At 41.2% G+C, this 16,459-nt stretch overlaps 1 protein-coding gene across 1 annotated transcript in view; it reads right to left on the minus strand.

Annotated features, from left to right (window-relative positions):
• Nucleotides 1–10,355: 10,355 nt before the first annotated feature.
• The window catches only part of RALGAPA2 (Ral GTPase activating protein catalytic subunit alpha 2), a 322,071-nt gene continuing 315,967 nt past the window's right edge, over nucleotides 10,356–16,459 (minus strand). Inside the window, exon 38 of the mRNA XM_081292835.1 lies at nucleotides 10,356–14,187. Within this exon, the coding sequence (XP_081148961.1) occupies nucleotides 14,000–14,187 (188 nt within the window). The 3' untranslated portion in view covers nucleotides 10,356–13,999. The remainder of the gene's footprint in view (nucleotides 14,188–16,459) is intronic.

Consider the following 16,459-nt stretch of genomic DNA (forward strand, 5'->3'; position numbering starts at 1 on the left):
AAATCTAGAGGAAATTTGTCCTTGGTTAGAAAGATTTCTTCCCAACATAATGGTTAACTTATCAAGGGAAATCACAACTTCCAGATGGAACCATAGGAGATTGCTGTTTTTAGAAGTTAAAAATAAGTTTCATGTCAACAGTTTATATGGTTCAGTCTAACATTTCAAGGAATTTTGGTAACCATTAGTTTAAAAATTGAGTTAAAGACAGAAGATGACTTTAATTCAGCATTGACTCATTTCAAAATAGTGTTAATTCAATAGCAACAAATACATTTCCTGGCAATTGCTGACCTCTGTTAATTGTGCAAATATTTGAGCATTTGGGCACTTAGAGCAATGTCCAACAGTGAGATATCAGCTCTGATTAGAAGTTCCTATCATTACTTGAAACTTTTTTCTACAACAGGTTTCTGATACATCAGTGCATCAGTGATGGCAGGGCTGTGTTTTAAATGCACCCCCCCCAAAAAAAATTAATGTGTCAGAAATGTAATACCCAATGTGAGTGTTGGGAGGATGGGCCTAATGGGAGGTGTTTGGGTCATTCATGAGCAGAGCCCTCTTGAATGCATTAGTATTGTTATTTTAGGCAGTGGGTGTATTATAAAAAAGGAACTTGACCCCTCTTGCTCTCTAACTTGCCCTCTAACATGCCTTCTGTCATGGAATGGTGCAACAAGATCATCACCAGAGACCAGCCCCTAAATCTTGGATTTCCCATCCTCCAGAATTATGAGCCAACACATTTCTGTTCATTATAAATTACCCAGTCTGAAGTATTCTTTGATAGCCACAAAAAAACAGATAGGCAACCTGTGTTGTACTTTCTCAGCATCTATTTTTTTCAGAGCTCTGATATGCAAAGTACAGACCATAGACCTGCATCATTGGCATTTATGTAGGAGCTGGTTAGAAATGCAGAATTGCAGGCCCCACCTTGGACCTGCTAAATCAGAATGTGCATTTGAACAAGATCCCCAGGGAGTCTGTGTGCACACTGATGTTTAATAAGCACTAGGTCTAGAGTGTGAGATCTTGGTCAAAGCTTGAGTTATTTCAGTTGTTGCCACCAACAATAAATTTGGCCTGGGATGGTTGATGACTTGGGAGTCTTAACTAGGGGCTGGGGGCGGCATTAATCTTAACTAATGGTGGATTTGTAACAATATGAACAGCTAATATTAGTTTATTTGCCTAGTCTAAGGCCTTCAAATGAATTATGTGCTGCATTCTCACAATTACTCTACACAGTTGTTTTGATCATTATTCCTGTGTAACAGATGAGGAAGTGTAAAGATGAGGATGGGGAAGTGGCTGTAATTGGGCATATTAGATGAAATTAAGAAGGGTTTTGGAAAGCACTTACCATTATGCACCTGCAAACATGTTAACAGGGCATCCCAGAACCATAGCAACCAGCATGAGTGAAGAGAATTGAAAAATCCCTTAGCACAATAAGGTCAAAGGCCAGCAGAGGGATGCAAAAGTATTCCTTTGCCAAATTTACCAAATGCAAATCCAAACTTTTGAGATTCAGAGCCTACTAACTTTTAAGAAAACATTTTAATAAAGTAATCAATTTTATGTCTCAAAGAGCATGAGAACACTGTGGTTTCAAAGGAATGGATTTTGGTGCTACTAGCAGGTCACTCCGTTTCCCTTCCACTATGTGGACTTTGCAAGCTCATATGTGAAGTTCCTTCCCCAGCATGTTGTAGTTTTTAGGTGCCAGGGGGACTGGAGCACAAAAACTTCTTTCATCATTTTTTTTATTGGTTGTTCACAACATTACAAAGCTCTTGACATATCATATTTCATACATTAGATTGAAGTGGGTTATGAACCCCCAGTTTTACCCCAAATGCAGATTGCTACCATTTAAAAGTTGTATGGCTTTTTCTCTCTGCCTGTTTTTTTTTTTTTTTTTTTTTTTTTTTATAAAATGGGGGCATGGGACTACTCACCTATAGCAAACATTAATTATATTTTCTGCTTTCCCCACAGTTTTGAATAGCTTCCTGTGCTCACATAATCTTCCATCCAGTGAGTCCTGCCTTCCCAAGGTAGAATCCACAAACTTGCTTTTCCAGCCTCCCTTTTGGCTGCCTCAAGGGAATGGAAAATGGGTTGAACCTTAAGATCAATATTCAACTATAAGGAGACAAGTGACCCTCCCATCTCAGATTAGAGATGCCTGAATTCTAATCAAATGTGCCCATGAGGTGTGGACTCAGAAGAGAAACATGAAGAATGTGTCAAATGCAGTCAATGCTGGCGATGGGGACGGAAAAGAATTTGTCTCTCAGAGGAGGCCGTGGTGAAGGCCTGATATCATGATATTAGCTGCATTTGGACTTGTCTGGCAAGACAATTGGAGTATTTTTCCTAAATCTTTTAGCCCCAAAGTCTGACTGTGGCCTTCCTAGACCCAAAGTGAGGTAGTGAAGAGCCTTTAATAAATGACATTTACTTCAGCTAGCTAAAGAGGATTGACTATCTATAACTAAGTACCTCCCAGGGTTGTTGTTGAGATTGAGTTATTCACGTCAAGTGCTAGTAAGAACTCATTCATTATTATTGTTGTTTTGAGTTTTAAAAAATACTAATCAGATTCAGGCCCAGAAGTGAGAGATTTTTTATTTTAAATTTTATATAATATTAATAACACCTGTTGCCAGTTTTAAAACATTTGTGCAAATTCTTTGACATGCCTCCCATTGTGAAGTCTGTACCCCCTGGGTCCTCCTCTCCAAAATTGTGTGAGACTTTGTGATTGTTTCCTTGATTAAAATGCAGCAGAAATGACACTATGTGACTTCCGAGAATAGTTTAGAAAAGGTCATGTGCTTTCTGCCTGGGCCTGTCTTGGGGATCTCAGTGTCCATACTGTGGGAAAATCCTAGCTACACACAGAGGCCACATGTAGGTGATCCCTTGATGGTTGAGCTGAGCTCTCAGTCAATGGTCAGAAGGGCCCTCATGTTGGGGAGCAGATGAGCCCCTGAAATGACAGCAGCCCCCTCTACCATCTCCTAGCCCACGTGAGAACAGCCCTGCTGGGATTGTTTGCTCCGAGAACCACATAAGATAGTAATAACATGATTGTTGTCGTCACTAAGTTTGGGGGATGATTTATTATGTAGCAATAGATAACCAGAATCAGCTGATCAGTTGATAATTTTAGAGTACTCTCTGGCTTTCAGAGTGCTTTAAGATGAATTTTTCTACTTGGTTTTTACATCAACCCTGTATGGAAATTATGATTCATCAATTTGTCTATAAAAATAATTTCTATAAATGTTGAGTGCCTTACTCTATAACACAAGGCTCTTCTTTGAGACATAGTCTGTAACTCAGGTCTCTGCACCCCTGTTATAGCATTCTTTCCTGAAGTCATGTGATCTGGATCCAGAGGAATAGGGTTTGTAATTATTTCACCCATCATAAAATTTAAACTACCATCGGAATGTATCTTTGTAAGTACTTCCTGCATATTGTCTTCAGCTCATTTTCAAAATAATCATAAGGTCAATGTCCTCATTACTAAACATTAACAACAAATCACTCCAAAACTTAGTAACAACAATAGACATATATTGTATTTCATTATTCATGTGGGTCAGGAATTCAGCAGCAGCTTGGCTGAGTGGCTGTACTTTGGGATCCCTCAGGAAGTTACAGTTAGTTGTCAGCAAGGGTTGCAATCAAATGAGGCTCTGGAGGGGCTGATGGGGCTAGAGGATACACTTCCAAGACCACTCCCTCATATAGCCACTGGTCTGCACAGGACAGGTAGAGTGTCTCACAGCATGGCATCTGTCCTCATAGCAAGCCATCCAAAGATACCAAGGTGGAAACTATAATACATTTATGACCTAATCTTGGAAGACACATCAGTTTTGCTGTCTGTTTTACTGGCTCCAAAAGTGGTGATGATCACTGGGAGCTATCTTTGAGGCTAATGTAGTCATTATTATTGTCTTAACTTACCGGTGAGGAAACAAAAGTCAGAATATTTGAGACTCAAGTATCAAGGCAACATTGAGTGTGCAGCTGGCATTTGAGGTCAGTATATCTGATTCTGTAGATTTGAGCTACAGAAAAAGATGACTTTATGGTATATTTTGATGCATTTATGTTAACATTTTCAGAAATTTCTTGAAAACCAAAAAGTTCTTTGGATATTATCATAGAAAAAAAACATGGGTCACAGAAGTGGACAAACTGAATTGGAATCCTGACTTTCTTTGGTCAATAAATACTTCATTTTATCATGGCTGAAATTATGCCTCTTGCCTGATTGCCCCCTACCCCTTTAATTTTTTTTTCCTTAAGCTGATGAGGAATTTAATCAGTTCTCTTATACCAGTGTCAGAAGACATGAGTCTTAATTTTATGTTTTAAAAATATAACTCCTCAACTTGAGTTTATAAAATTCTAAAATGTTGATATAGTCAATCAATTTAGGGCTAAAACTAGTCTTAGCTTGAGCTGCCATAGCAAAATGTAATAGATTGGGTGGCTTAACCAACAAGAATTTATTTTTCAGTTTTCAAGGTTGGGAAAGTCTAAGAGCAAGGGGCAGATGGATTTAATCTCCAGTAAAAGCCTGCTTCCTAGTTGCGGCAGCAACTTCTCACTGTGTCTCAACACAGCACTTCTTGTGAGTGCAGAAATCCCATCATGGGGGACCCACCCTCATGACTTCATCCAAACATAACTACCTTCCAAAGGTCCCACCTCTATAACATTGGGGGTTAGAGCTTTGACATATGAATTTGGGGTCACACAAATTTTAAGTCCACATTAATTACATATACTCTCTGATTCAATGTGTTAGTCAGTTTTTTATTACTGTAACAAAATACCTGAGAAAATAAATTTATAAAAGAGGTTTTAGTTGGTTGTATTACTTTGGGGTCTGTGATAAGGCAGCTTACCATGGTGGGGAGTATGCATGGTGAAGCAAAAAGCCTCTCATCTTATGGTAGGGAAGTGAAAGAAGCGGGTATGAAAGAGATCAGGGTCCCACAGTCTCCTATGAGGGTCAACCCCTGCCTCTGCCCCATTACCTCAAACCTCCCTAAGCCCCAAGTTCCCACCATCTCTCAATAGTGCCAAGCTGGGAAATAAGCCTCTGAGGGACATTTCAGATCTAAACTGTAGTACTCAGTAATTTCATTATGGGAAATTTAGTTTAACAAAAGTAGCAGTAGGTTAGAACATAGTGGATGGCATTCACTACAGGTGTTGTTATAACAGATATTGGAAACCATCTTAAGTAAGGTACATCAATTATATAGTGTTTTAGTTAGCTTTTTCTTCGCTGAGACCAAAAAACCTGTCAAGAACAATTTTAGAGGAAGAAAAGTTTATTCGGTGCTCATGGTTTCAGAGGTCTCAGTCTGTAGATAGCGAACTCTGTTGCTCTGTGCTGGAGGTGAGTCAGAACATCATGGTGGAGGGCGTGATAGAGGAAAGTAGCTCAGAACATGACAATCAGAAAGCAGAGAAAGACTAAGCTCAGCTCACTAGAGGCAGAATATCTAACCCAAAGGCATGTCCCCAGTGACTCTGGCTCCTTTGGCCACACCCTACCAGTCTATAGTTCTCACCCAGGTAATCCAGGCAAGTGAATTAATGCACTGATTAGGTTAAGGCTCTAATGAACTGATCATTTTACCTCTAAACTTTCTTGCATTGTCTCTCACATGAGCTTTTGGGGGACACCTCATCTCTAAATTATAACAATAAGGAATAAAATATGCAACTACTAAACATGATAATTAGAGAAACTGGTGCCCTTGATATATTTAAAAAGCACATTGTAAAATAATGTGTATTGTATGATACTGTTTCTGTGCAAAAGCAATCCCTATATCTATGGGTGTGTGTATGAATCTGGAGAAAAGGCTTTCTCCTGGAGAGAATATTCTCTTGAATGATGTGCTTGTCGATCTCAGGAAGAGGGGATTTGGAATGGGGGCAAATCATTATATATTTGGAGGAAAAAAGTATAGACTTCTGACCTATCATACAAATCTATACTTTGTGTATTTCATTAAACTCTCAATGATTAGTTAATAAATCTTCCTTGATTAAAAGAAACTCTTGTATTCGAGTTTTCTTACTGGCATTCTGTTCTCCTCGTTGGGTCAACAGTTCCAGAGGTTTGTTCTTCCAGTGCCTGAAATGAAGATGCCAAAATTTCCCCCAAGGAGGGCCCATTATCAGCCATCTGCATGGAGGACAAAATGGGGTGATGAGGATGTCATGAATGTGCAGCTTTCATCGGTTCTAACTACTGGTGAGAGGTTTGCTGCAGATTCTCTGCAGATTCTGAGCAAGGGAGATGTGTTATTGAGGCCCCCGCTTGCACTTAGCCCAGTGGCTGTTTCTTAGGGAATATTGATCAAAAGTACTCACCTCTATCATCCGAGGAGCATAATGCAGTCTGTGAGTATTCATGGAAAAAAGCTTTTCTTGGCTGGGCTATTTTCTGAAGTCAAAAAGATCCTTTCAGGATCTATAATAGCAAGCCCTTCCCACTTCACACCCTCAGTGAAAAGCACACTCCAATTTTCAGACCCCTGGAACCCCACACCAAGGAGAAAGCTGAGGAGTTGGACCTATTCATATAAAATATTCTATGTCAGACTCAGCAAGCATTTTTGGAAAGGGGTATCACATAAATGTAAGGCTAAAAATTACACTTGGATACATAGGATGGTGTGCTTTTGTTCTTGAGAGGATTTATACATTTATTCTTTCTTAAAATAATGCTTTAAATAGAGTCTCCAATCACATACATAATGTATTCTGATGTCTAAGGCAGCATTTCTTGATGTGAATATAAAAAAGTCTATCTGATCAGTGATTTTCATGTCTGAAATGGTGCAGAAGGGAAGACACTAACTTGGACTTCCCAGTTTCTCTGACTTTGATTCTATAAAAGGCAGAATTTTCCCAGACATCTGATTTTTGTTTCTGCTTACAGTGCTAAGGATCAGCCCAGGGCTTTGCACATGCTGGACAAGTTCTAAGACAAATATTTCTTAATGTGATAGGCAACTCAGGTTAGGAGACACTTAGGTATTAAAAATGTCTTTAATTTAAAATTCTAAAAATAACAATAACAAAGAAGCAATCTCCAAGCAAATTCTTCTTTTCCTCTTCAGAAGGATTTCAGAGAGTTCTTCTGGTTTTGATGCCAGTGTGTCACATTTGAGAGCAACTTTGGGGCAGAGAGAAGGTGCCTAAGGTTTGAAAGGCCCCTGACTCCTGGGCAGTCAGCTGGTCTCCTCATGCTCTCTGAGGTTGAGGGTGGACCATGAAGACATTGGTTTTGGAAGCAAGTGTTTCTGTATTCACTCAAAGATGCTTCTTGTGGTATTTAAGAGAACCAATCTGTCTTCACCTTCTTTCTCTGAAACTCCAGACCCATAAAATTTTTTTCAAGAGGCAATATACAATTTTAATCAAGCTGTCTGTAATGAGTGCTCAAAAAGCATGTGACTCTCTGAATGCAGAGAGTGAGAATGACTTTCCAGAATATGGCTGACCTGCCCAGGCCTCACACAAGGAGGTGTGGGAAGTCTGCCTATGTGGCAGGTTCTTCGCTTCAAAAGTATTTTTCAGTAAAGATATCAGCAATTTGTTTTTGAAAAATGTTCTATCTAGTGGTTTCTTGGAGTTCCAGAGTGAGATTAATTCCAAGTGTTTTCATTTTGGACTAGAAGGAGAGTGGGTGACAGTCTCCTGGTAGAGCCAGTTCCTTGCACTGGTGATCAACCTAGTCTGTTTTGTGCTTGGTCCATATAACAGTAGGGTCAAAGTGGCCTTGGATTTGACTATAGAGATACCTTCACAGTGGCCAAAAGGCACATGGAAATTACATTTTCTTTTCTGTTTTCTTTATTGGTACTCAGGATGGAATTCAGGGGTGCTCTACCTCTGAGCCATATCTCCAGCCCCCTTTTTAATTCTGAGATAGGGTCTCATTAAGTTACTGAAACTGGCCTTGAATTTGTGATCCTCCTGCTTTAGCCTCCTGAGCCACCAGGATTCCAGGTGTGCCATCGTGCCTGGCAGAAATTACATTTTCAACAAATAGTCCATGCACTGGTTAAGAACTCTGTTTAAGCTGCTAAATGAAGGTGTCATCATGAAGCAGAAACCAGGAGACTCAGCTCCTGTCTCAAGTCCCACTTTTTTAGCTGTGTGAAACCCAGTGAGCCAATATCTTCAGGCCTCAGTTCTTATAGCTATGGAAGGAAGTGGGTGAGTTATGGAGGATGCCCTTTCCAGCTGTAAACCTGTGCCTTGAATAAATTAAATACAAAGGGATGAAGTTTACTTTATGTTTCATTTCTACAACTTTCATTTTTTGGTTTAAAAAATGAAATGCAATTAAAACCATGCCCATTTATAGAAGGGAAAGTAAATTATAATAGTGCTCCTTGACATGAATGGTTTAATAAATCAAAGTGGCCTCAATTTAGTTTATACACCTATATAACATCATAACACTAGCACAAGTGTGTATAGAAGTGAACAAATATAAATGTCTGCATCTTTTTGATGGGAGATTTTTCTTCGAGCAATACAAATAACTCCAAAATTTTTCCTGGGATCCCTAGAAAATTATATTAAGACCAGGATATACCTTAGGAATATTCTTTCTTTAAATTCTGGAACCTGACAAAAACCAAATAAAATTTATGTCAGCAATGGTCCCTTTTGAGACCACTGAAAGTGGGATTTGCTTTGGAATTTTGATGATGGTGTTAAATGATGTAGCCTGAGACTTGGCAAGTTTCTTTTTTCTTTTTTGGTACTGGGGATTTAACCCAGGGTGCTTAACCACTGAACAACATCCCCAGCCCTTGACAAGTGTTTTTTAGGATGGCCTGGTCACTTACAGGAAGCATGATGGACTGGAATGTTCCCTGCCCCATTTTTTCACTATAAATAATAAAGTAACCTTTTGAATGAGACTTTGATAAAATATCCTTTGAATTTCAAATGACCATTTTTAGATCTGAAAAGTATGCCAAAATTATCCGAGGATGAAACTTGCAGGGAATCCTGGACAATCATTTTAAACTGAATTGTGAGCGAGGAGCAGAAACATAGCTCCATGAAGTGGTTATAGAGCTACAGGGGTACTTGCTTCCCAGAACACCAATCAATGGAACTGACTCAAGCTCCTGAACTCAACTGTATCTGCAGCCAGCATCCTCTGAGAAGCTTTAAGAAACATAGAAGCCGGGGCTGGGGATGTGGCTCAAGCGGTAGTGCGCTTGCCTGGCATGCGTGCGGCCCGGGTTCGATCCTCAGCACCACATACAAAGATGTTGTGTCCGCCGAGAACTAAAAAATAAATATTAAAAATTCTCTCTCTCTCTCTCTCTCCCTCCATCCCTCCCTCTCCCTCTCCTCCTCTCTCTCTTTAAAAAAAAAAAAAAAAAAAAACAAACAAACATAGAAGCCGAGGTTCTACCACAGATATTGAAGGTAAGAATCTAGGTGGGGAATGATGAAGCAGGAATCTGAATCTTAGGAAGCTTCCTAAATGAAGCTAATTCATGAGGCTGGGAACCACTATTTTTAGGACAGAGCACTCTAAAGCTTCATATCAAGCTTCATTCTATGAGGAACCAAGGATTAAAAGCAGGACATATCAGTAAGCAAGCTCTTGGTATCAGACAAGAGCTAAAAGGAAGCCAAATTGATTCAGAACCCACTTAACTCCTGGGAACTTACCTGGATGACCCTTTTAAAGATCACTGACATGTTTCGCAAATAATAAGTCCTCAATAAGGATTTGAAAAATGGACAAGTAAAATGGGGGTATCTTACAAACTTGGTTGTCTTAACATCCTGAGAATTCACTGCTTTTCAGAGCCCAGAGTGGTCGCAGATGTAGGCAAGGAGGCAGTTGGAGTCCTGAGGCAGGGCTATCAACCTTTGCCACACCAGCAGAAGGCCATATTACATTTTGTCTATCACTTACAAAGACAACCCACCTGGTAGGACCAGAAGGGTGGGGCTAGTGCAAGTTCTGCTCTAGAGAGTCAGCAAGGATGAAGCTTACTGTGGGCCTTGATACCAATTGCAATAGCAGGCAATACTGACCCAGTCATTTCACCACAAAGAGAGGGACAGGCTGTATAGACGGGAATGATACTTGGACATAGATCCTCTGGTGACTGGATCTTAGCATTCTACATTATAAACCACAAGGTCAGTTTTACTACACATGAATAAACTTGCCTGGGCTGGTTTAAAAAAATGTTTTTGAACAACCTTGTCCAATAAAAATGCAAACCACCTTTTTATTAGATGCCAGGATAAACTTTATTTTCCTACAAACCATAGAATGACCTAAACATATAGCACCTCAGTGCTGTTTCTCCACTTTATTAAATCATCACAGTAAATCAGAATTCAAGGGGAAGAGGGTAGAGAGTCAAGAGACATCATCAGTGGAGCTGTGTGCTTTCCTGGGCATGACTGCCTCTGTAAAGTGTGTCCTCGCATGTGCATACATGCATGTGCACGTGTGCGCGCGCGCGCGCGCACACACACACACACACACACCTGGGAAAGTAGGCTAGATGTGAAGGTTTCTATCACCTAAGAATGAACCTAGATGTGCAGCATCAGGAAAATTAAATAAAAAGAGACAGCAAAATAAGGATCAAATGACAGCTATAACTTAATTTACCATATTTATCAAATTTTCTCCCTATTTACACATTGTAGACCTAAAAATATAAGAAAACATTCACTTAATGTGTATGTCATACAGAGATATTGAGTGCAACTACAACGATGGTTGTTTCTCGTTGAATTTCCCTTCGGATGTGGACATCTGCCTTCTGTAGATAAAAACTAACACAGCTACATGTAAGATATCACAGTAAATTTTAAAGGATTCACCAAATCTCCACTTGATGCAAGGATAACAGGTCAGTTGCACCCAGGTGGTGACACCTGAGAAAGCTCAGGAAGACTGGATTTGCATGGCTCTCTGAATCTTCCATGATCTCTTGTTTGTAAGGCTAAGGGTCCTGATTAATCAACCCACATCACAAAGTCAAGGGTCCCCTCCACCCCATGGCTCTTAAAAGCTGCAAGTGTGGCAGTTGAAGACACTGTGACAGTCACTTACCCAGGCTAAGTTTCTTTCCTTGTGTCTGCTCAAGGATTAACTACTTTTAAAAAGTTATTTTGTGGAACTACTATTTTTAAGTATAAAATCGTGATCAATGATATGATAAAAATAAGTTAACTCTAGATGGAAATCCAGAAATCGTCATGCAAAGAAATGAGGGAATTGCCCAGGCCCAGTGTGAGGCCAGCAAATCTTATCACATTCTGGGCCAATTAGGAACACTTGTGTTTACAGATGGCTGAACTACTAATACTAATGTGATGAGTCAGCGCTGTGACTCAGGAGGGTCTCTACTGGATGAGTGACCCTCAGCAATTTTGCTAAGAGGCATTTATTACAAAAACACAATATTTACTTTTCTAACTGAAAAAAAATTCCTCATTTCAATTTTCCACCCCAAATAACAAAAACGACCAAGTTCATGTGATTGCAAGCAAACATGGTTGCCAGAGTCCCTGCTTCCCCACTCCATCTCCAAACCAAAGCTGTTACTGAGAACAGTGGACTAAAAGAAAAAACAAAAACAAAAACAAAAAAACTCTAGTCACAAAACTGCTGGCTGTCATCTGGGGTCACGGGGTTATTAAAATCATTAGGGATTATATGAAAGTCAAGTTATTTGCTACCTACAATTGAATTTCCCACACCAAGGTCAGAAGCTCTGGTTCATGGAGGCAAAATGAATCATGGAGCAGAGGTCCAGGGGAGTTAAATATGACTTCCAGGATGTTCCCTAGTGGCAGATGCTTGCCTAGCATGCACAAGGTCCTTGGTTCTGTCCCCAACACCATTAAAAAAAAAAAAAAAAAAAAAAGACTTCCAAATTCTTCTACTTCAGCCAGGAATTCTGCAACACAAATTTCTAGAGCCTGGAGATAAAATGTTCTGTGGGAAGTTATTTGCTGCCAGAGTGCTATGGGGGACTCAGGACCCCAGGAACAGGTGATGTGCTTCTCTATAGGAAAAAAGTCTGGGTACTTTGTAAACATGAAACCAAGTGTATCAATCACAGTCAAAAGCCTGAGCAACACTGGCCAAACTCTGCTGACCAGGAAGCCCAAATCACTTAAAGAAAAGGAAAGGATGGGAGGGGGAGTGGGTGAGAATAAGAAGCAAGGCATTTGCTAACAGGATAGGAAACACCATGATTTCTAGTCACCCTTTCTTTTGTCACTAATCCCCAAAGAAGTGAATGCACTGGGCCATTAGAAAATAGCCCCAAAGTGCTGGAGATGTAGTTCAGTGGTAGAGCTCTTGTCTAGGAGGTTCAAGGCATTGGGGTTTAGTCCCCAGCACTGCTCACACCCCAAAAGAAAACATCCCAAAGTGATTAAAGCTTACTTCTACTTAGGAATGTCCCCCATTCTCTTACATTCAAACAGCTCTGTCCAATGGTCCTGGGATTCAATCTCTGCCTGAAATCCTACATAAAGTAGACAGACTCTTCCTAACACTGGAAGTTCCACTTTTCTGATGGGAATGATGTTCTTAGTCTTTCTCACTTGTCCAAGAGTGAGTCTGACACCTGGGTCTGCCCCTGTTAGGTATCAGCCAAATCAACTCAATGGCTCATGAAAAAAATTGGTTCCTCAGGGAAAGTATAACATACGAGTGTGTGTGAAGAGCAGAAGGCAGCATGCAGGAAGGTGGGAAGGTGTGTACACACCTTTTCATATCCAGAGCCAATCATGGCTGCATATTGCCTACTGCTTTCCCACTCCAAACCAAGGGGCATTGTGCACTATGAAATGGTCTCACAAGATCAAGAACTGTGCAGTGTGTGATGGTCTCTGATGAGTTTCTTAGATTTCTTGGAGGTAGAGGGGCAAACTTCTAGCTCTGAGACTGCTCCCAGGGGCAGGACACAGGAAGAAGACTGTCTTCCCTATGGATTGATTTCCCTGTTGCTACATGGCAGGATTCACCCAGAGATGCCCAGCAAGGGAGCAGGGCAAGCCCAGACAGAAGGCAGGATTTTTTATTTTCTTCCTTTCCTTCTCTCCTTCCTTATTTTCTTTCTCTTCCCTTTATTATCTTTTTTAACAGGTCCAAATGGGTAAAAATATATGGATCAAATAAATCTCTTGCTTGCAATCTGCATGACAAGAAGCATTTCCAAGGCCTGTCTTGGCCCTCTTTGAGTAATAGCCAGGAGGGAAAATGAAGGTGAAGCTTTGGAGGCATCTGGACTTTCTAGAGTGTCCATCTACCTCACTGTGGCACCAGACACTGGCACTTGCCTTTTGTAAGGATGTGGGACTAACCCTGGGGTTTCTTCTTGTCTTACAAGATAGGACGTCCATCTCACAGGATAGGACCTTGAATTTCTAGAGACTTCTGAGTGTTCTGGGATAGGATCAGAATTATGACTTGGGAGTCCTCTGATTGGTCAGAAAAATCACCTCAGTGAGTGGACCTTAGGTATAAGATGGCAAAAGACTTCACAACTGAGAGAAAACTCCTGGGCTAAAGACCCCTGGGAAAGCCAATTTCAATGATGATGAAATTTTTGAGTAAACCATAAATCATAACATAAGGTGAACTAACAAAATTGATAGAGAAAATTCCACAATTCCACGATTGTTTTTCTGCCCTCTGGGAATCCTGCTTGGGTTTATAAATGAGGGTAACCAGCTTGGGGTTCAGAAGCCAACTTCCCTCTGCCCCCTCCCTGAAAGTGAGCAGACACCAGAGTAAATCAGAGACAGCAGGTTTGTTTCTGGTTGTTGGTGACTTTCTCTTTTTTGGAAGCTGGAGGTTTGAGAAGTTTTAGGATGAGATGACATAGCCCCACTTGAAAGATCCACATGAAATAGTTCAGTGGGATCCACCTTTGACTTCGAGGATCCAGTGATACGAAAGCTTGCTGAGAGCGCTGGCACAGTCATGGAGTTTCCTGAAGTCTCTGGGTTTGGAGCCAAGGGAAAAGGGCAGGGGAGTCTGGTCTGTCTCCTCCACACCAAGGGACTCTTTGAGGTCAGCACTCAGGATGGAGGCCAAGGCCCCTGCAAAGGAAGCAGAGAATGGTCAAGTCATGGAGTTGACCCAAGGGCCACAGAATTTAAGAGGGCATTGGTGGCACTCAAAAGAAAGGAAACTTGGTCTCAGGAAGAGGGTTGGATGTCCTCCCCAACCTGGTGGTATGCTTGCAAAGATGTTTGTTGAACAAATCAACAAATGAATGTCTTTCTTCCTAGTCTTTGCCTGGCATTTTCTACAGCATGAAAGAAGCTATGAATCTTTTTGAAAATAACTCACAGCCTTTCTGGCCAACCCAGAAATAAAGAATGAAGAGAAATGGCATCTGATTATAGAAAAAGAGAGAAAGAGCCATGAAGAACATTACCCAGAGCCATTGAGAAAAACCAGTGAAACTTTGTGGAGTGCCTTGTGGATCCCATTGATGCTGTTGGAATCTCTTACATATTAATATTTTACACAATGGGTTACTACCCAATTATTCCCCCAAAGGGTATAAGTCTAGAGGTCAGGACTAAATTGCTTATCTGAATGAGCCCAGATGAGCATACAGCTATTTAGCACTGGAGGGAAAAAGAATAAAATTAAAATTTGTGAATGCATCCCTCCACTCCCTGGGGTCGCTCTAGGTGAACTCAGAGGAATTCAAGAATGCTTGCTGCAATACCCAGCCACTGTTGCCAGTGGAGTTTGGTCTCCCCTAGGACTGTTCTGCGAATGAGAAGATCATTTCATCACCCTTACCCTTGTAATGTATTTTTAAACCCTGTTGTACTACACCCCAAGTTTCCCTGAGTGACCTCTGTTTGGAACAAGCTTCAAAAAGCAGGGCTTCTTACATCTTCCCTACATGCTTCACTTCCTCTGGCCTTTAAAATTATTATTATTATTATTGGCATTTGAAATTCATTTAAGTAGTTTATTTTATTCACAGACAGGATCTTTTTTCATCTTCTGACCTTGCCTTATTGTTTCTAGGGAAGAGCTTCTCGAATCAATACTTATAAACATGCTCAGACCTGTGGAGGCAATCTGCCCCCAAGCATTCTGAAATTCTGGACTTTCAGACTCTCCAATGGCAGGGTGCTTTACTGTCACCTTCCTTTTAAGCCTAGTGAGGTCAGGCAGACAGAGGAGGCCTGGGTCTCCTGCCTACTATTTTCTTCTTTAAAAATAGGCTGGGCTGGGGCTGGAGCTGGGAGTATAGTCCAGTGGTAGAGCACTTGCCTAGCATGCATGAGGTCCTGGGCCCATCTCCAGCACTGCTAAAACAATGCAAAATAGGTTGCTTTGGACAAAATCAGCACAACTAGACATTCATCCATGACAGAGACAGGATTGACAAAGGCATCTCTCTACCTCTTGTTGCTGGTGGTGGGCAGGAACATTTAATTCAGGGGTGAGGGGGAAGCAGAGGGAAACAAACCTGATTTAATCCCAGATAATCTACCATCTTGAAAGACTACCCCACCTACTACTATATTCAGTTGGGATAAGGAAGCAAAAGGCAAAATTAAAATGAAAAACCAACCGAATAAATGAAAGATACAAAGTGATGTTCAAAGACATTAAGCAAAGGAGTGCATTTTGGCTAATTCTGGATTAGAAGGCAAACATTGTAGCCCCTCCTTCCCACTCCCCCATCCAGGGAAAAGGAGAGGAGTAAGAAGGGTGTCCCTGGAATTCCTGCTGCTATGAAGATGAACAGAGTAACCAACATACCAATCATCTGTCCCACTGAGTGAGCCTGAGTGAGCAGCATGAGGCTCCGCAGCAAGGGCCCCATGCATCTAATAGAAGAGACCCTATCATCCAGGGGGGAGGGCAAAGCCACATCTGGAGTTGGGCCAGACCCAGTGCCACTGTGCCCCATGCATTCTTCCAGTCCTCAACTTTTTGATGGTGCATCCTCAGTCTGCCATGGCACCTATGTGCCAGCTGCACTCCCTGATGGATGGGGAGGTGGCAGCTGCAGATAAGCAGGTAGGCCACAAAAGAGAAGGCTTCTTTCCTGATAGGATAATTCTACTTGCAAGCTGCTGGCAGAGGCTGCCCTGACTTGGCCTCTTCCTGGTGATGGAGGCTGGGGGCCTATACAAAGACCATTCGAACCCCACTTACCTCTATTGTGGCAGATGTGGAAAGACACCCAAGGAAATGAAGGGCCTCAAGAGTAGAAACCTTTGCACAAATCCCCCTGTTGGGAGGAGATTGTATGACCTCCTATGTCCCCTCCCTACTTAATACCTGGGCTCTGAGGCTCCTAATGCTTCTGGGAGCTGACATAAGTGAGCCTGA

This window comes from Spermophilus citellus (genome assembly GCF_964194105.1).
Source record: "Spermophilus citellus genome assembly, chromosome: 4".
NCBI lineage: Eukaryota > Metazoa > Chordata > Mammalia > Rodentia > Sciuridae > Spermophilus > Spermophilus citellus.